At 31.6% G+C, this 21,803-nt stretch overlaps 1 protein-coding gene across 1 annotated transcript in view; it reads right to left on the bottom strand.

Annotated features, from left to right (window-relative positions):
• Window positions 1-7,668: 7,668 nt before the first annotated feature.
• Mcm7 (minichromosome maintenance 7) overlaps window positions 7,669-21,803 on the bottom strand; it is a 44,037-nt gene continuing 29,902 nt past the window's right edge. Inside the window, exons 8-12 of the mRNA XM_075380166.1 lie at window positions 20,018-20,160; window positions 16,801-16,953; window positions 14,903-15,084; window positions 10,927-11,289; window positions 7,669-8,077 (exon numbers count right to left, since the gene is read on the bottom strand). Of these exons, the coding sequence (XP_075236281.1) occupies window positions 7,876-8,077; window positions 10,927-11,289; window positions 14,903-15,084; window positions 16,801-16,953; window positions 20,018-20,160 (1,043 nt within the window). The 3' untranslated portion in view covers window positions 7,669-7,875. The remainder of the gene's footprint in view (window positions 8,078-10,926; window positions 11,290-14,902; window positions 15,085-16,800; window positions 16,954-20,017; window positions 20,161-21,803) is intronic.

The following is a 21,803-nucleotide window of genomic DNA, read 5'->3' on the forward strand; positions in this document are numbered from 1 at the left end:
TCAGGAACGGTCGAACTGAGAATGTACAAGACTACACTTCATTTACACTCATACCCTCCTCATTCATCCTCTGAAGAATTATCTAAACGGTAGTTACCGGAGGCTAAACAGGAAAAAGAAAGACCTAAAAAGGGTATTTACACCAGCAGTCGTTGCCACTTCTTCGCCACGTGCCTTGTAAAACAAAAAGTCGATCGCTTTACAAGGCTCTCGTGAGGCAGATGCATGTCTAAATCAAACACCAGATACCAAAAAGGAACTCGGTGAAAACGGTCAAATCATGAACGATCCACCCTTTTTATGCAGATGCTGTTAAAACATTAGTCAGTAAGAATTAAAAACCCGGGGAACGTAACCGCTTGACACCGGTTTAAAAAAACACCAAAGCTAACCTAAGTCACGGTAACAACTTTGATTATACGCATCAGGACCAAAGTATAGGATAAGGTTGCGACAATATTTTAAAGGTGATTGCAGAACAACAATTCTTTCATTAAAAAAATTCAGGTTATGTTACCCCTTACTATTCCAGCTATTAACCATTTTTTACATTACGTAGTATTTTACAGCTGTTTAGTATTTTTTACCACTAGTTTCAAAGATTGTCACAGGACTTCTGAAGTAGTTCTGTACCGTCATATAAAATAAATGTTGTTTTTCGGTGTTTAATGATAGAAAAATTATTTAACATTCTCCGTACTTTATTAACATTTTTTCTGATGTCTTTCATTTAAAACCAAATGAAAGATATGCAGCTTAAAAATAATTTTACTGCACTTTAATTAAGAAAGTAAACTATTTTCATTTCCTACTAATTTAATTTATAATATTGCCGTGATTGGTTAGGTTGATATTATACAAGGTTAACTTTTACACTGTTATCTGGATATACAGCCATTTCTGAGAAAATATGTTCTGCATCTAAAAAAATGGACTAATAAATATAAGTTTTTTACACTCTATTTTTTTAATTAAGAGGATGAATACAAAGAATGGAAGATAGAAATGAAATATGACCAGAAAATGTAAATTATCACACTGAGAAAGATGAATTAAAATCGGTTGTTACTTTAGCTAGCTCTTTTCTCACTAAATTATTTATTATTAAAAAAGTAATACTTAACTGGTATATATTTAAATTACACTCATTTTCTGATACTAATATGCAAATACTGAAATGTATGCGAATAACATGTTTCTTTTACTTAAATTTGTCATTAATTACAAGATCATTGTTCAGTTAGCAATAATTGTACGAAAACATTTACAGATTACTAAAATAGCTGCCATTATGAGCATTTGTAATGTAAAAAACATTAGAAAGCCCCAGAAAAGTCAGTGCTGAAAAGTATAAGAAACTTTTCATTTTGAGTGGTTGAGTTTTAACAAATTTGTTTTACTTGATACATATGAAACTATTGCTTTAAAAGTACAACAAAAAATGGAGATATTTCTCAGGTATTTGTCATATCCAGGATTTCAGTGTATATTTTTTTCCTGTTTAGCCTCTGAGAATTACCGTTCAGGTATTTTTTCAAAGGATGATATGTGTGAGTGTAATTGAAGAGTAGTTTTGTACAGTCTCAGTTCGACCATTCCTGAGATGTGTGGTTATTGAAACCCAACCACCAAAAAACACTGGTATCCACGATCTAATATTCAAATAAGTATAAAAGTAACTGCCTTTACTAGGACTTGAATGCTAGAACTCTCGACTTCCAAATCAGCTGATTTGGGAAGTTCACCACTAAACCAACCCGGTGGGTTTCAGTGTATGTAGAAGTACTGTTACAAAAACATTAATTTATGTCACAGCAATTGAAAACCACTTCAGTCTCTATCCGGTAGATATGTTGGTTATTCTACAGAACGGTTAAACAATTTTACGGTGATTTTTGATCGTAGATCTTAGAATGTAACAGACACAGATGTTCTCTGCATCTAATTAAGCCCTGCAGCCATAGTAATAAAGGAAAATATTTAAATCGTATAAAGAATGAGCCGTGTTAGTTTTTAAAGTTTTCCAGCATAATAACAGTTGATCATTTAACCGATTGATAAATTGATTGTTAATGTCATATTTTTTACTTAAATAGGTTAAAGTTAAAAGGTTAGGTTATTGAAAGAGGTTACTTAAAATAGAAATTAACTCCTTTCATTTGCTACAAATCATTCTGTTAATGATTTGTAGCAAACCAATTCAGTTTGAAACAGAAAAGTATAATGCGTATGCCAAGATACAGTGTAATATTATTCACTTAGGTTCAACAGTTCCCTATGTCTATTGCTCATGATGTTCATTTACATTTACTTGTGATACACATTTTTCATGAGTTTGCCCAGAAATGCACAAATATTAGAAGAATGTAGGAGACACGCTTTATCCAGATGAGTACTTCAGTACCAGATTGAACTTTTTATTTAATTAAAGTATTGTAAAACAAAGTACCTGGAAACGATTAATAGCCTTTCCCTCAAATCACACAAATATCAAATTTGCAATAACTCTTCTGGTTTTCACACTGAGCTATGTCCAAAATGAAATTAAACTTTTTCAAAATTATTTTTTATTACTCGTTTAATCGGACTTATCCTCCCTCAAAGTAAATAATTACTCCCACCATTTTTTTCTAAGTTGGGGCACATTATGGTAATTGTTTCATGTGTAGCGTGCAGAGCACACAGCAAAATGTTTTTTAATCTCTTCTATCAACTAAAATTAATTACTTTCAGGGTGGCATTTATCTTTGGAGATAGCAAATCCTAAATTAAATGAACAAAGGGGCTGAGGGACGACAATTATGTTATTCATTATCAAATGTTCCTGAATAAGGGTCATTAAGAGCAAGAAAGGATTGTCATAATTCAGCCCCCCTGTACATCTTTCCTGTGCTTCTTTTCATTTTCACAGTTTCCTTCGATCGCTGCAATACTTTCAAGTAAAACTATTTTTCTAAAGTTGTTACAAACACTTGGGATATACTCATAATCGATTGAACAATCTCATTCAAACAGTTGATTACATTTGAGTGGGTTTCTTAAGAAAGAGGCATATCGTTCTTAACATCATGTATGGTTCATACTACATAAGCATCTTCTACATAAGCCTCTTGCAACACTTTCATCAGGTTGTATAAGTATTTTGCCCAATTTAAAACAAAATTTCACAAGTTGCTCTTTGAAAATTTTCACCTTTTTTTTTTTACACAAGAAAAAATGTACAATCTTATTCACATATTGGTGGACTGGAAATGAAACAGAATTACATGACGAAGTATTATTTCTAAAGAACCCAATAGGATTCTTTCTAGAACATAACGTGTTTACTTTATTTTCATTAAACTTCACAAGCCATAACTTCTGCCACGCTTCAATTTGTTCAGCCGTTTTTGATGCGATTTCCGGTGACTCATGAGTTGCTTATACTGTGATTTTATCAACAAAAGCAGCTATTATAATGCTCTGAGATAGATACATCGGAATTGTATATAGTGTACAGGATCGGAGATGGAACACCTGCATTTATGGAAAATATTTGAGGCGATTCAGTCTGGAATTTCACCTTGAAATATCTATTACATAAAAAAGAACAGAAAATGTTTACACACCGAGTGCAATGGCCACTAACATAACAGGTAGTTATGTTAGGAGCTGTCAGCGTCAATTACTACGACTACGCTATGCGTAAGTCATACGCAATGCATTCTGCTTATCCTGGCCTTCAGTTCAGCCGTTAACTTTTATGTGGCATGTTAGTTCAATACTTACGTGTTATAAAATCGTTTGCGGTCCCAAGATTTTTCTGTTATTTTCATAATTGCTGATGATGAAATCCCAGGTCTATCTCAGTCAAAGAGACTATTTAATGTTAAAAAGAAATTATCTGCAAAAGAACTAAAACTTATTTTGGAAAAGAGAGAGTAGTACTGGTGAATTATTGCCAAAAGTGACTCAGAATATGATATTTAGATAACAGCGATGTCGTATCTGGTAGTGAAAGTGACCTGATTAAAGACGAAAATATTACTAACACTCAACTATGTAAAATATACATAGAGAAATTGAAACCGATGACTATGATATTCAAATAACTTAAAATAACTTTGATACAATTATAATTGTAATTAATGATGATGATATTCAGATAACTGAAGATGACATCGATATAAATATATCTGTACCAAAAACCACTCGACATACAAGAAATACGAAAGCGGTGAGTAATGTTGTATGGGTGACCTGACCACCAGAATTAAAAAAAAAATTATTTTGTTGAAAATCATGGACTCTGTATTTCTGTTTCAATTGACGGTAAACCAATTAACTACTTTCAGCTACCAGCCGATAAGTTTTTTAACTTGATTATGAATGAAATGAAAAATTAGCAGAAGTCTTAGAACAAAAATTAATCGCCCTAAATCTCATTTATCATGGAAATCTGAAACAAAAGACAAATTCTCCGTGTTTCTGGAACTTGTTTTATACATGGGGAACATTAAATTGAACAGAATAAAATTATTGGTGTACCATCGTTTAATATATAGGCCGGAATGGATGCAATCTTTGAGTTTTTTAATGAAAAAATGACTAATTTGTATTATTCTTAAGAGTCTATTAAGGGTACTATTCTTAAGAGTTAAGGTTTGTGGCGTGGGCACCTAATTTTTCAACAGTATATTATGAAAAAAAAACATAAATATAGGATTAAAAATGCGTTAGATACGTAGTAATTTAAAACCGATAATAATTTTTGTTCCTATATTGCACGTAAACATCGATTACTATGACAACTATTAAATCCAGTCAGCGCCAAACGGTGTGTGTGGCCCTACAGAACAAGCATTAATTCAGGAGGCTGATGGTGCTGGTAGTCAGGTATAAGTTCATCTCAAAAAAAGTTTTATTCTTTTAACAAGACTTTTCTCAAAAACTTTTAAGAATACATATAGCAAGCTGATTCACCAATACGATGTAATATCATTACATAGTTTACTTGATTTGGGAACCAATGATTTCTGATATTTTCCATTGGTCCGGTAAGTATTCAACTCTGAGACGTTAAAAATTTTAAGTAATTATGTTCATTATCTCATATTAATATAAAAAAGAACTATATTAAAGGGGAAAAAACTGTAAAGAATATTCTACATAGAACTTTTAGAAATACTTAGATAACTGATAAACTTTCACACACTTTTTGATTCCCTTTTTATCGCTTCTAATACTCCTTGTTAAACATGAATTGTACCTTTACATACACTTCGCATCCCACAGTCTAAAATTTCTGCGAATGTAGCAAAAAAATCTTCCTGCTAGCAGCATTTCGGTTGGAAAACCTTTCCGACTACAGCGATTCGGTATCACAAGAATTTATTTACACTGACTTGCGTAAATAAAATGCATATCCAGTGTACTTTCAAATAAAACTGAACAGAAATTGGCCTACAAACACAGTTTTATTATTATTATTGTATTGGTTTACTAGAGGAAATGAAAACAGGCACAAAAATCTTGAAAGAATTTTCCATTGTAATTCAGTTTGAAACTGTATATACGAGGTGTGATCAAAAAATACGGTGAATGAATTTTTATAGCATCAACTGCCGACGCTACATCCATATGCTGTAATTTATCCAATAGCGTAATCAACTGAGAAAGGCAGGGACAAGTTTTAACACGTTCGAGCTTGCCAGTCAGCTGCCAGAGCCGCTAGAGTGAGGTTGTGTTTATCATGTCCGTCACGCAACATGGATTTTGAAGAACATTAAGTTTTGTTTTAAGTTGCAAAAGAGTGCCAAAGAAGCTCACAAAATGTTAGAATCGGTGTATGGCGATAATGTGGTAACTTGAAGACTGTGTACAAGTGGTATGACCGATTTAAAAACGGAAATGAGTCTGTTGAAGACGAACAGCGTGTGGGACGTCCAGTAAACTCAAAAACAGTTGAAAATGTGCAAAAAGTGGAAACAATGGTTCGTTCAGACAGGCGAATGACTATTCGAGAGCTATTGGAAGACCTTAACATCTCGTACGGATCTGTTCAAAGCATTTTAACTAATGAATTGCAAATGAGAGACGAGTGAGTGCAAAATTTGTTCCCTGATTTTTGAGTGATGAACAGAAGGAAAATCGTGTGTCAATTTACATGGAGTTGAAGGGTTGTCTTCATGCAGATCCGGACTTTATGGCCAAAATTGTAACTGGAGATGAAAGTTGGGTCTATGGCTATGACCCTGAGACCAAAATGCAGAGTTCCCAATGGAAAGCCAGTTCATCTCCTGGCACATCAGTCAAAATCCAACATAAAGGTCATGCTCGTTGTTTTTTTCAATAGTGAGGGCATAGTGCAATCAGAGTTCGTTTCAAGGGGAACAACTGTAAACTCTGAATTTTATACTGCAACGTTTGCTAAATGATGTACGAAGAAAGCGATGGCTTCCTTCTTCACCACGACAAGCGCCGTGTCACACCTCGCTTCTCATTCGCAAGTTTTTGGCTGAAAAAAGTGTTTCTGTCTGTCCACATTCGCCATACTCACCGGATTTAGCACCATGCGACTTTTGGCTCTTCCCAAAAATTAAAACTGTGCTTAAAGGAAAACGTTTTGACACCGTTGCTGACATTGAGAGGACCACGACCGAGCAGCTGAAAGCCCTTTTGAAAGATGCCTTCCAGAAATGCCTCCAGTCATGGAGTCAACATTGGGATAAGTGCATTGCTAGCCAAGGACAGTACTTTGAAGGATATTAAATCAAATTCTATGTAACTTATTACTTTTTTTAATAAAAAATTATTCACCATATTTTTTGATCGCACCTCGTATTTGTACAAATCAAGTTTTATCTTGTTCATAAAAATATGCTCAAAAATCCTGATAATAAACCCAAGTTTGAAAAATCATAGTTATAATGACATTAGATTTAAAGTATTTGAATCTTCACAGTTTTAAAAATTTCCACATTTATTCTTTCTGTTAATAAATGTTTAAAACAAATAAATATATATACATATTTATTTTGCAGGTGCTTGAACACAATTTTCTTAATTCATGAATTACCTAGCCACTTTTTTTCACTAATATGCATAACTAAAAGTTGTTTTTTCGTATTTAAATTGTAAATTTTTAGCATTATATTTATAAATACTTTTTATAGAATAATGTATATATGAATTTTAGTAGAAACAAAGAATTTGAATTTTTTGAAAATATATACATATACACCAAATTTGGTTGAAATAACTAAATTCATTCTCAATAATCAATCCCTAGTGAAAAAAAAGCAGATCATTTTGAGGTGTTTGAAGCATTTCTCAAAGTTTAGGAGCCTACTTTGTGGAAACTATGTGTTCACACAAAATAACTTTTGTATGTTTGTATTTATTTTGTTATTTGGTATTCTATTTTTCTGATTTGATGGATTTTTTCAATATCCATATTCATTAATTCTTTTTTCTGTTTTCGGATCCAATTAGAATTCCGAATTATGGATTTTGTTCAATGTATAGCATATTTATAATTCGATTTGTGTTTTTAAATATTTATTTGGTTTTCACCATTTGTGGAAAAAGTAGATGTCTAGTAGTTCATGTTATAATGATAATAGGTCTGGTTATTTGCTATAAAAAATATTTTTACTAATAAGACAAATAATTAATTATTATTCACACAGAAAGTACAATATTAAAAAACTCAAGAGATGGTTAAATGTTTTATAACACACAAAAATAAAGGTATCTGTATAAAAAATATATCTAGCATTATATAAAACGATAAAATTAAATGTAAAAAAAAAAAGAACAACTGTTTAATATTAAAACAATCCAACTGATGTAATAAATTAAAGTATGACATTTATAAATATTCCACCTTTAAATTTATAAAAATGTAACTGTCGTACGAGCTTGATTAACTTGCCAAACATTTAATTCTTCGTATTCTTCCACACACTGATCTACTAAATCAGGTTGGTAGCCTTTTTTTGCACAATAATCACGTATTTCAGCTAAACGTACTGTTTTACGATTTCCGGCCACTTCACGTGCTAATATAAATACTCTATCGGCTGCTGATCCACCTCTGTAAATATGAAACATAATAAAATAAAAATTATCGCCCTTAGAAGAAAATAATAAAAATACATTTTCCTAGTACCAAGTAAAATCGGGTTTGTTCAATAAACACCAAAAGCATAGAAAATAAATATTTATAAGATTTATGCCGAGAATCCTTTTTGTAAAAATTTTAAATGATTAATTAGGTGAATTACAAGTTGTTTCTTTTTTTTCTCTTGTCTTCCATTTACTACAATGAGGGCAATATCTGAACTCCATTAGCAAGGATTACATAGTGCACGTACTGTGACTTAGGCGATTAGGTAGTATCTGCTATCTGAAATCTACTCTTTTAACTAGCAGTATTAATAAATGGACTTCAGTTTAATAAAGAATTTGCTATCATTGATTTTTTACTCAAGATTCCCCTACAAGTTTATTTATTTTATAATTAACATTGCAAGGACACGATTATTATCATTAAAAATATTTCCCTCACAGTTTTGTAATTCGATCAGCATTTTAAAATGTCTGTAAGCAAAGATACTATTTGCTTACTTATAATGATCTCAAGAATCACTGAACTGAGAAGAAAATATCTGACACTATTTAAAGCTTACTCCTTCTTGATTTGTATATATAAATATATATAAAATTTTCTCCTGTATATGCATCTAATTTTATCCTTTGGTATCCCTTCCTGGTAATATGATTAACAATAAATAAGAAAATAAAGTTGATTAAATTAAATCATTTATCACACATCTATGAAAGTTTGGAATCTGTTTTAGAGGGCCAGAAGTGCACCACCACTAGGGTAGAAAAGATTTGTACATGTAACTGTAGCAAATTCCCCTTGAGATTTATACTCCTACAAAAACTGACACTTTGTAATATTCAATTTTTTTTTTCAAAATGCGTTATACTCAGAAAAAATTCCATACATCTACAAAAAGAAAAAAAAAATTAAAGTAATGTGATATTGGAAACATTCTTTTATAAAATATTTCAAACATACCATAAAAAAAAATTTATAGAAGAAAGGAGCTCATGCTGCCTTGCCTCTTCGTTATAAAAAAATCGTGTATTTGGTCACATAAATTTTTTCTGGGAAAAATATTTACTATAAGTGATAATATGTAACCAACATGTGATTAAAAATGGTCATACCTAGTTCATGTTGTTCCTAAAAGTATTAACATGAAGTTATTTTAATTTTGTACTATCCATTTTTTTTAATTTTGTGGTCGGTTAACCGTACCTAAGATTAAAACCCCAAGTTAGAGAAAATAATTTTGCAATTCTGAATATACCTGACATTCACAAGTACGTGAAACGTTTAAAATAGTTCCCTTTGATTTTAGATGAATACTTGAACTAGCAACTCGGTTAAGGTGAATCATCGGATGAGGAATAAAAGTCGAATTTTACATAAGTAAATAAACTTATAAATCCCAAAAATATAAAAATGGGTACTAAGAAAAACTCCATCACACTAAATTGCCTAGGATTTGCAGATGACCTCGCTCTTTTAGCAAATAATATTCAAGAAGCCAAAACACAAATCAAGAGCCTTCAAAACCTAGCACAAAAGATAGGGCTTCATATCTCTTTCGAAAAAACTGAACTGATGGCCATAGATCCTCTGGTAATAGAGCACATTACGGTAAACAATCAGAAAATTAAAATAGTAAAACAATTTAAATATCTAGGGGAAATAATAACTTATAATTTAAATGAAAAAGTGACATGGCAAAACAGGACAAATAAAATTATTAAATCTCAAAAATTAACTCGGTCAACATATAACAAAAAATGCCTTTCTGCTAAAACAAAACTTAAACATTATAAAACTGTAGTACAGCCAGAAGTCACCTACAGAAGTGAGACCCTTTTCAAAATCACTCGGAAAAACCGAATTGAAAAAATTCTGAAAATAGAGAGGAGAATTGTCAGAACGTGTATCAATAAAAAACACCAAAAAGAAGGCCGATGGTGGATTGTGCCAAATGAGGTGGTGTATCGAGAAATAGAGCCTGTTACTGATACTATGCGGAAAAAAAGAATCTCTTTCTTCGGTCATCTCATAAGGACACCGCAAACAAGACTGTCAAAAAATATCATTGAAAAGCTCTGGTTCCAAAAGCTAGAAGTAGGATGGATCGAAGAAATTAGAGAAGATATGAAAGAATTGGGAATTTCCCTGACCGACCTACAGAATAAAACTGGAAAAATTACAAAGCTAAAAGATAAAAGCATTAGATTTAAACAAAAGACAGACAAACGACAAAATACAACGAAGAGGGTGTTTACGGATGAAGAAATGAAAGCAAGATCTGAACGGATGAAGAAATACTGGGCAGCTCGAAAGAGTAAAATAACATGCTTTTCTCAGAAAAGATCCAACTAAAATTGACTTAAGTGGTCCCATGTTGGCCGTAAAAGCATAATAATAATAAAAGAAACTTTTAATATTTAAATAGCTAAGTTCCTTATTCAATGCCTGAGATACATTAACATTCCATTTTAAGTTTCTGATAGACATTCTCTGACAAACTACAAAAAAATTATGTAGTTGTGTCAGTTTACACACTACTATTACAGTTGAATATTTCTTACTTGAAATGACCATGAAAAACTAAATTATTTTTCCTTATACTTGGCTATAATAAGGGAAAACCTTATGATGAATTACTTAACACTGTTATGGAAAAGGGTATTTAAACCCAAATTGATGAGAAATTTAACCCGGAATTGAAATATCATTTTGGTGGTATTTATCATAATAATGGAGTTTGTTACGGCTGAATTTTATTGTATGATTAATAAATTATATTAGAAGGTACAGTAAAAATTGCAAAAAAGAAAACTTGCCCGGTATCCTTTGAATCGACTTGTCCTAAAGATATTTTGGACATTTCAAGTAATCGCATAGCTTCACCGACATCTTCTTTTTCGACTTCATGCGCAAGACGAAGTCTAGCTAAAGCGGTCGATAATCGTAATATTGCAAGAAGATTTCTAGCAGATGTAAATGTCATATCACGATTATTACGAGCATCTTTACGCATGTCGACATATGCGTCTACAATATGATCTGTAAGTTCTGGTGGTACAGTCGGATTACGATTTTTACATAAATCAATATACCGTCGTACTAATGACATATCAAGCGCTTGAAATTCTGCTGGTGGTTGGCGACAGTGTTGGTGTACATATGTGATATGTTGCGCTAATCTGTAAAAACAGGAAATTAAACAACGTATATTAAACAAGTAAAAACAATGTGTATATATATATATATATATATATATATATATGGCATAATCATAAAGTAAGGGCCGTCGGCTTATATTTAAATATTGGTAGGTCTGAACCTGAACACATTTTCATGCGTGCAGGGCCATCTATCAGCGGATATTTATGAAGCCACTGCAGTTGTTTTGATTTAGTAGCCGTTTGCCTGCTGTGAATGCAGATCGAAATATCCATGACAATTGTTTCTCCTGCCGGTTGTGAAGTGCGTGCTGTGATTTGATTTTTGCATGCAAAAGGATCTTCAACTGCTGAAATTCATCAGGAGTTGTGCCTGGTATATGGACCTACAGTAATGAGTGAAGGGAAAAGTTAGACAACGGTGTTGAGACTTTAAAAATGGAGCACAAATACGCATGACGAAGAACAGACTGGCAGGCCCAGTATTCAAACTGATGAAATCGTTGAACAAGTGAACTGAAAACTGCGATCTGATTGGCGAATAACGACTGTTGCTCTGGCTGATGAATTTTCGCATGTTGGACGCACTTCTATCCACATGATTGTCACAGTAAAGGCTCGGACATCACAAATTATGTGCAAGGTGGGTATTGAAAATGCTAACCAACCAACACAATGAGCAAAGACAAGTGTTTTTGGATTGAGCATTTTAGGACTGCTATCGACAAGATAGAGATGATTTGTTTTCCCACATCGTTATTGGTGATGAGACTGGATATCCTACAGTAATACAGAATCGACACAACATGCAGCAGTGCCATTCAAGTTCCCCAAAACCGAAAAAGTTTAAGCAATCTCCGTACTTGAGTCGAAAAATGTTTGCTACCATTTTTTGGGACAAAAAGGGTTAATTTTTTATAATTTCATGGAACGTGGATCAACAATTACATCTGATGTGTACTACAAAATGCTTACCAAACTGAGATGTGCAATCCAAAATCAACAACGTGGAAGATTGTCATCCAGCATAATCCTCCTTCACGACAATGCGCTTCCTCACACCATTGCCTTTTTTGCATTTGAAAAAGTGGCTTGGTGGGCAACGGTTTGAAAATGATGATGACCTCAAGACTGCCGTTGCTAATTGGTTCAATTCCCAGGCGGCAAACTTCTATGCAGAAGGGTTAAAGAAACTGGTGCAGCGTTTTGAAAAGTGCTTAGAACTGAATGGTTATTATGTGGAAAAGTGAAGTAGATATGTAGTAAACTAAAACTGTAAGTAAAAACCTTTTCTCACAAGTTAATTTTTTTAATCACCAAATGATCCTTACTTTATGAATATGCCTTGTACTTAACAAAAAAAACTTAAAAACCTAGTTAAGGTGCCAATTCTAGAATAATGTCCATGGGTTTAACTCTATGCAAGTTTTAATTCTCAAATTATTTGACGGCCTCTTGATTATTAAAGCTGAAAAGTTTATAAAAAATTACTTACATTCCATAAATTGAACATCTAAGTAATTGAGAGAATGTAATCAAACGATTTAAAAATATACAGATTACTGAACCGAAATTAAGACAAAAATGAACACAATTATATTACAATTGCAGGATTAGAATCTGTATGCATTTGTGTACATATGTATAATTTTTAATTCAATCAACAGTATTTTAACTTCTAATATGATTTTATGCAAATAATCTGTAAAATTCTAATTAAAATGTAAAACAATTTCAACAGTGCCAAAGGAAGATCACAATGAAATTTAAAAATATTTTACAACTTATAGAAAAATCCTAATGGGCAAATATACTTTCAAAATCATACAAAACAATTCAGAAGAAATAAATTTAATACATCGCAAAGCAAAAGAATAATTTATGTGTTTTTATATGTATTCATAAATTTTCTACTATATGATTCAAGTATATATTAATGAAGATACAATATAAACCACCAATAATGAGGCTAATTAATATTAAAACCAACAGGAAATATTTTGAATCATTGGCTGTTTGTTACACAGTTTTGACAATAATTTTGTTAGTATGTATAACCTAAGCGATATAATTTTTTAAATAAAATGAATAAATTTTAAATAAAAAACATAGATTAAATATTTTAAGGTACTAGATTAAATATTTTAAGGTACTTACGTATTAACGCCACCGAAGCTACAGCTTTATTTAAAAACAAAGTAGTCAATCGGATTTCGGTGGAAAATGGGCCGATATAGAGTTTAACATAAATAAATAAATATTTATTTTATAAGTATAATTTAACCATTAACCAAATTTAACCTAAGCTCGCTTCACTCTCTAACCTTGACAAATTAACACCGTAATTTTTTGAGCATTTATTTAATGTAATTATTGCAATTTGATTATTTAAATAATAAATAATTGTAATTGTTATTGAATAAATACTCAAAAAACTGTAATTTTTTGTTAATTAGTGTCAAGGTTAGCGAGCGTAGGTTAAGTTTGGTTAAATTATATTTATAAAATAAATATTTATTTATGTTAAACTCTATATCGGCCCATTTTCCACCGAAATCCGATTGACTCCTTTGTTTTTAAATAAAGCTGTAGCTGCGGTGGCGTTAATATGTAAGTACCTATTTTAATTAAACAAAAATATTTAGTTCCGGATAAAATCTTGCCGGTTCTATTTGATACGGTTCATTTTGTTCCCTAAGATTGTATTTTTGAACAAAGTTGGTGGAAGAAGTCCAGAGATGAATAACTCCTTCTAACTCTTCCTCAAGCCAGGACTCACTCCAAGGTCGATGTTTAATAAAAAACCAAATGGTCCTGATTTGGTGGGAGCCAGCAATTGAGGTGCAGATGGAGATAATACAAATGGGGTGGTGATAATATCGTAAGGTGGGCTCTGCAAACGAGAGTCCTATATTACTATGAGGTTTGAGAATTCACGGTGCCTGTAAAAGGTTTCCCCTCTGATAAAAAAATAAAATATGTTTGTGGCTTATTGTAATAATACTTTGGTAACTTTTACACTACATACTGAAAAGTTTGATCGTTAAGAAATAGATTTCTTCCACATAAAAAATTCCCATAAGCGTTTTTTAAAAATAAATTATGTAAATATTAAAATCTTTTCTATATGATATGTTAACTTGTTAGTTCCGATCTTAATATTACACGTGTAATTCAGCGATAAAAGCTTTAAAAAGCCTGTCACGAAATTTAATTAAATATTTTTTTTTAAGTTTTACATAAATATTAATTTTTTTTTACTAATAGGCATACTGTTAAAGGGTAAAAATATTTGTATCGAATGTAAAGTTTTATTGCAATGAAATATGGAGTATTAGGAAGAAAAGAAGAAATAAATATAATCTATATATATATAATTTTAATATAGTTTGATATTGAAGACAATTTAAGAAATAAGATGGGTCAACAGAGGATTAAGATTTAGAGATGAGTGCGGGAAAGGAATTTTTTGGTACTAGAGGCAGTATGAGAAAACTGTACTGGGATATAAAAAATATGTGATGTAAGTAATACATAAATATATTGAGATTAAGACTGGCACAAAATATAGAAGAATACAGGTGTGTATCGTATTAGTTAAATCAGAGGTAAATAAATCTAAGTAAAAATTAACCTTAAATCATTATCTCTATCAGGGCGATCTTGAATTAACCAAAGTAAATCAAATCTTGAAAGAAGTGCTGCTGGCAACTGAACATTCTGTTCGACCGTTTTATCAGGATCATAACGCCCGTAGGCTGGGTTAGCTGCAGCTAATATGCTAACACGAGCATTCAATCTTGTCATTATACCGGCCTGAAATAAAAAATAACACAGATAAATGATCTCACCTTAGAAAAATTATTTTACGTTTTGTTTTTAATAAACTTCAAAATTCTTTGGTTTGTATTTAGTTTCTGTGAGCTTTATTCATACCGTTTTACTCAGAATCAGATTCTATACAAGTTTTATTAAAAACTTTAACGTTTATTGTTCATTTAACAAAAATATTTTATACCAAACATATTGTGTTTTTTTAACTCGATCTTTAGTCTTTTACCCCAGATTTCTCAAGAATTATATAGAGAAAATGAATAATTCTGGTAACTTTTCAGTTTTTCAGATCAGATTTCATATAAAACAATTAAATTTACTCCTTAATTTGGGTCCTAAGAATTACAGTAAGACTTTTTACTCCATCCTTCGCCGGCCTATACTTATTAATGAACTGTTCTGTTTCATTCTTCGTGAATCGCCCTATACACTGATTAAACAAATTGATCTTAAAAACATTTTTGTGAATGAATTGTTCATTTAAGCGTTATCTAATAAAACCATGAATGTCCATTTAAAATTATCTTATAAGGTAGAAACAAAATTTAACAAGCCGAAATAGTTTAGAAAAATTTAAGACTACAATCATATAAAATACGCTAGAAATTTCAGGCCTAGAACAGGTAAGGTATCACGCTTGTACATATATGCAGGTAAATCAGCAAATATGTTAAGTATTATTATAAGCGATATATTATGTAGAACATAACATAGTTACAGAATATTATACAACATTATTTTAACCTTTTCAGATAATTTAGTCTTGGAACTGGTTATGTACGGCGTCAGTTATTTTATTTTATATTCACAAAGGAATCAGTTTTATTACACAATTTGAACGACGTTTATATGATGTAAAATGTTTTTTTATTTAGACTAGAAAGAATATGACCATTTTTTCTCAGAAATGTGCTTGTGTGTATGTGTGACTTGTGTATTATAATTGCTATGAGGATTACGAATTTATTTATTATTTACAAAAATAGCTTATCTTACTAGCAACATATCGATATATTGAAACACATAATAAATTATGATATACGGCACACACAAAAAAAAGGAATTTGTGGTTATAAATACGTCACTTTTACTTGAGGTCTATAATTATCTTTTCTGACAAATGATATCGGTAAACATGTAACACATAACAATTAGTAATGAATAACACTATATAGTAAAAATTGTTTTTTGTCAATCTGAATACCTTTTCAGTGGTGGGGATTTTTATAAAACATACTTTTTTGAATCTACTTTCACTTATACTAACATATGTTCCTAATCTGTGATTTATGACATGGGTTTTTCATCATATTTTGCCCGATTTTCAACCGATTTGCTTGAAAGTATTATTTTTAAAATCGGCAAACTATGTTTCATAAACACAAAGCAAAGAAAAAAATTCTGCAATTAAATTATCGTAATTTTTATACTGTTTCAATTTTTTTTGTTGTTACAGGCATAAAAAATATCCAATCGTAACGTTCTTTTTTTTGTCAGAATCTGTTAAATCTCTTTAATATACTGTAATTTTTTCACAAGAGGGTAGCATAAGACTATGAAGGGAGGCAATCAGTTACCAACATATCTTCACGGAGCGCTAATCAAGCGTGGATCATTGTGATGGGAGAAGGATGTGATGGATAAAATACTATTTAATTTCACAATAAATCTATTACTATAGATTTAGTCTTCAATTACCTTAGCAATTGATATCGTTTGTTGTTCCATTACTTCATGAATAGCAGTTCGGTCATAGTCGGCCATTTTATCAAATTCATCGATACAACAAATACCTTGATCAGCCAGCACTAATGCACCACCTTCTAACACCATTTCACCAGTTAAAGGATCCTGTCAGGACAAATAAAAATTCATTTACAAAATTCTAATTATAAATTATTTTTCCTTGCTGAATGAAACACATTAATCATTATTTTCATAATTATTTACAACTATTAAGTACACAGCTGATAAAAAACATTACATTTTTTTTTCATTGTTACTTTGCCAAACACTCCAAGTCAACCGAGTATATAATAGAGTAATGCTTTATTAGAAAAAATAATTTTCTGTATTTACATTTTACTTGTATCATTAACTAATTAATTATTAATGAAACTACGTAATTATCAGTTTCTGTCTCTTTTTTTAAAATAAATTTTTGTAAATATTATTTAAAAATAACAAGTAAAGGTGAAGTAACTACAGAAAAATTTTGTTTTTTTAAATGACTAATCTATATAACATTATTCTACCACTTTATACATTCTGTCTGAATTTCAAAATAATTAAGAGGGGCAAATTTGGTCAACGTTAAGTCTCATTGCCATTACTTTCATAGATCTGTTTCAATTTCCTCTGTTAGCACATCATAAACATGTTTATTGTCATCCCATTTAAAGCATTATTTTTTTTGGGATCAATCTCTTCACCGATTTATGTCACTTGATACTTGTATCGAATAAGATACAATAATTTCATTTGAATGCGTTGTTATAATCAAAACTATAACATTTTTTCACGATCTAATCGATGTGAAAGGTAAATATTTTCATATTTATAATGAAATATAAATTGCAAAAAGAATATTTTTTAAAGAATTATTTCAATACTTTCCTTCTATAACGGTTTTGTAGGCGAAATCACCTTGTAGTTATGGCTGTTTCAAACAGTTATAATATGACATAAATATTTTCCCAAGACTGGATTGGTAAACATAGATTTGATCGAGCAAGAGTTGTTATCTTTCAAATAGGGTAACTTTTTCACTAGGTCATTAATGACAATAAACTAAACATTACATTGGCCTATTTTCATCTATTTCCAGGTAAATTTTAAATCCTGATATTAATTTTATTAAATAAATACGCTTTAAGAAATTTTTTAAATTTATTTTTTTATATTTAAAAATAAAATATATAAATCATTTGACATGTCCAAATGGATTACAGCAAAGGACTTAAAGTTAGACTATCAAACACAAAAAATACATTTAATTAATAATCCAGGAAATTAAACCGATGTTCAGACTATTTAACAGATGTTCCCTTAAGAAATCTAAATTTCTAGAATTCCAAATCAATTTTGTTACAGCACTGGTATTTGTGAACATAAAATATTAAGAAAACATGTATTGCCTCTATTCGGAATAAACCTTACCTCCAATAAACATGTACGACCCAGAGGGTGCCATGAGGTAACTGGACAGGATTTCTGGTTTTATGTTGTGGCTTTTTTATAATAGATCAACCTTTATTACTAACTCCCTTATCTTCAATACTTAATACTTCCTCATTTTGGGTTCATTGGATATATAGGTCAAACTATAGTAGACACATACCGATGTACTGTGTTCTGTAGGGCTAGTACATCATTGTATAAACTAGTAGGGAGTAGGGAGACTTAATTAGTTTGTGAACCGGTTTCCTCTTGGTGCTTGACAGTAAATCCGATGGGCTTATGCATTCATTGGGTAAACCTGGTTTTCTTCTAAAATGTGACGCACTGATAACACAGAAAATATTTTAAAAAATGTAAGAGACCACAATATGGTTCTAATTGCCTTAATACCTTAAATAATAATTACCCATTCAATAATGGCTACGGTTATATTTTCAAATGTTTAAAAAAATTAGGACTAGGTAGAAAAGAGCTGATGATTTCATAATTAAGAAATTCAATAAATTTTTAAATATTACTTGAACAAGAGTTAAATCATCATCAGAATTATTTTTTAAATATGCCAGGTTACATACCACCAGTAACTTTCACGCACTTTTGAACTTCCACATCACTCTCTGATACATCTAAAGGAATCTCTGTGATTTCATGAACATAACTTCACATCACCGATAGTTTCGGGCTTGTTTATGTAAATACATTTTAAGAAAGTACCCTCCCAGAAAAAAGATTAAGATTAAAAGTTTCAACAAACATGCTGCAAAATGATAAATCTACGAACAGCACACATAAACTCTATCAGTGCTTCAGTGAAAGAAGTCGCACCGTTTTACTGGAGTCACACTGTTTTCAGATAATACATCAGGATAGCTCAGGTGCAACATTGTATTATCAACCGACTGTGCTGAGGCAACAGTCACAGCATTTCCATCCTCTTTGAAAGATATGTATCTAATGTAAACCAAATTGTGTCGTACGAAACACTAGCTTGAGGGGTTAAGAAAAAGTTATTTAAGAATTTCTAGTGGGTTTTTTATGAGCCGATATTTGAAATTCTCTTTATTTACACAGCCGACAAGGGGAAATACCAAAACAAGCGTTTCCTAAGAGAATTGTAAGCTTTCATGGGAAAAATCTTTTGCGATTAACAAAATCCTTCTTCTCCAAGCTACTACACTTCTGTCATTTCACAGGGATGGAACTTATTATTTTAAAACATTGAATGGAACGATCAGACAATTTCCAGACTGTGGCATCTTATCTAATTGAATGACAAGGTCTCATTCTGTATGTAACGGTTTTTGAACACTTCTCGAATAGATCCATTGATGATGTCACCAGTTTTTATGTACCCAATGCACGACTTCCTGTGAGGTCGCAGAGAAGTCTGTTTCATAAGCATCCAGTTATTTTGTAACACTCTGTACATTAAGGTAACTTAATGTATTATATTAATATAATGCATGATATTTATATTATTAATTCTACATTTTTAAACTTGGAAATTAATTGCAATACGCAACTCAAACAACTTCTAATGCATTTAAAGCGCTTCGCATAAACTCCCAGTACTGGCATTTTTATTTCTTAAATGTTCTAATTGTAAAGTTAAGCATTCACAGGTATAGTAATATAAAAACTATTCTTTTTTAGTCCTTCTGCTTTTAAGAAAAAAAAAACATGGTACTTATAAAAATTACCAAAAAATTCAATGCGTAAATTGATTTTAATATACCTTCATAACAGCAGCTGTAAGACCAACACCAGATGAGCCTCTACCAGTAGTATATTGACTACGACGAGCCAGACGTTCAATGTAAGAAAGTAACTGAGATTTAGCAACTCCAGGATCACCCATTAAACATATATTAATGTTACCTAAATTAAACATTTTATTTAATTAATTTTAAAATTAATTAATAGACATGCTTTAAACTATTTATTTTTAAGACTTCATCGATCAGAAATATAATGAATAGCTGTTAACCCAGAAAAAAAATTACATTTACAGGTTCCGATACGAGCAACAAAACTAAACTGTAATGCGGAGATGTAAAACATGCATTTTTAGAATTTTGTTTATCTATCCTATCAATATACTATTACATAATAATCATTTGATAATCTAGAAAAAGAAATATATTGTTTTTATACATAAATACCTCCTCTATGAATCATGAGACCTTGCCGTTGGTGAGGGGGCTTGAGTGCTCAGGGATACAGAGTAGCTGGACCGAAGGTGCAACCATATCGGAGAGGTATCTGTTGAGAGCCAGACTAAGGAATGATTCCTGAAAGAGGGCAGCAGCTCTTTCAGTAGTTGTTAGGGGCGTGAGTCACAATGACTTAAACGGCCGTATCAACATCACTCAGTCCTCTGAGTACTGCGCAGCTGAAAGCAATGGAAAACTACAGCTGCTTTTTTTTCCAAGAAAATGTGGCTCTCTGCATTTTCACATAGCAACAATGGAGGCGCCTTCCTTGGTAAAATATTCCGGAGGTAAAATAGTCCCCCGTTCGGATCTCCGGGTGGGGACTACTAAGGAAGGGGTCACCAGAAAATTAAAAAATAACATTCTACGAGTCGGAGCGTGGAATGTTAGAAGCTTAAAAAAGGTTGGTAGGCTAGAAAATTTAAAAAGGGAAATGGATAGGGTGAATGTGGATATAGTAGGAATTAGTGAGGTTCGGTGGGAAGAGGAAGGCGACTTTTGGTCAGGTGATTTTAGAGTAATTAACTCAGCGTCAAATAATGGGCAGGCAGGAGTAGGTTTCGTGATGAACAAGAAGATAGGGAGGAGAGTGGAGTATTTCAAAACGCATAGCGATAGAATCATTGTAATAAGGATAAAATCAAAACCTAAACCGACAACGATTTTTAACGTTTATATGCCTACAAGCGCCCATGATGATGATGAGGTAGAGTGTGTATACGAAGAGATTGATGAAGCAATTAAACACGTAAAGGGAGATGAAAATTTAATAATAGTTGGAGATTGGAATGCAAGCATTGGAAAAGGCAAGGAAGGAAATATAGTGGGTGAATACGGGCTGGGCAAAAGGAATGAAAGAGGGGACCGACTTATAGAGTTTTGCACGAAGTATAATTTAGTAATTGCCAACACCCAATTTAAAAATCATAATAGAAGAATATACACTTGGAAAAAGCCAGGCGATACTGGAAGGTATCAGATAGATTATATCATGGTTAAGCAAAGATTTAGAAATCAACTCGTTGACTGCAAAACTTACCCTGGAGCAGACATTGATAGCGACCATAATTTGGTGATAATGAAATGTAGATTTGGGTTTAAAAACCTGAAGAAAAGTTGTCAGATGAATCGGTGGAATTTAGAGAAGCTTGAGGAAGAGGAGGTAAAGAAGATTTTTGAGGAGGACATCGCAAGAGGTCTGAGTAAAAAAGATATGGTAGAAAATGTAGAAGAAGAATGGGAGAATGTTAAAAAGGAAATTCTTAAATCAGCAGAAGCAAACTTAGGCGGAATAAAGAGAACTGGTAG

This window comes from Lycorma delicatula, chromosome 12, assembly GCF_047948215.1.
Source record: "Lycorma delicatula isolate Av1 chromosome 12, ASM4794821v1, whole genome shotgun sequence".
Lineage (NCBI taxonomy): Eukaryota > Metazoa > Arthropoda > Insecta > Hemiptera > Fulgoridae > Lycorma > Lycorma delicatula.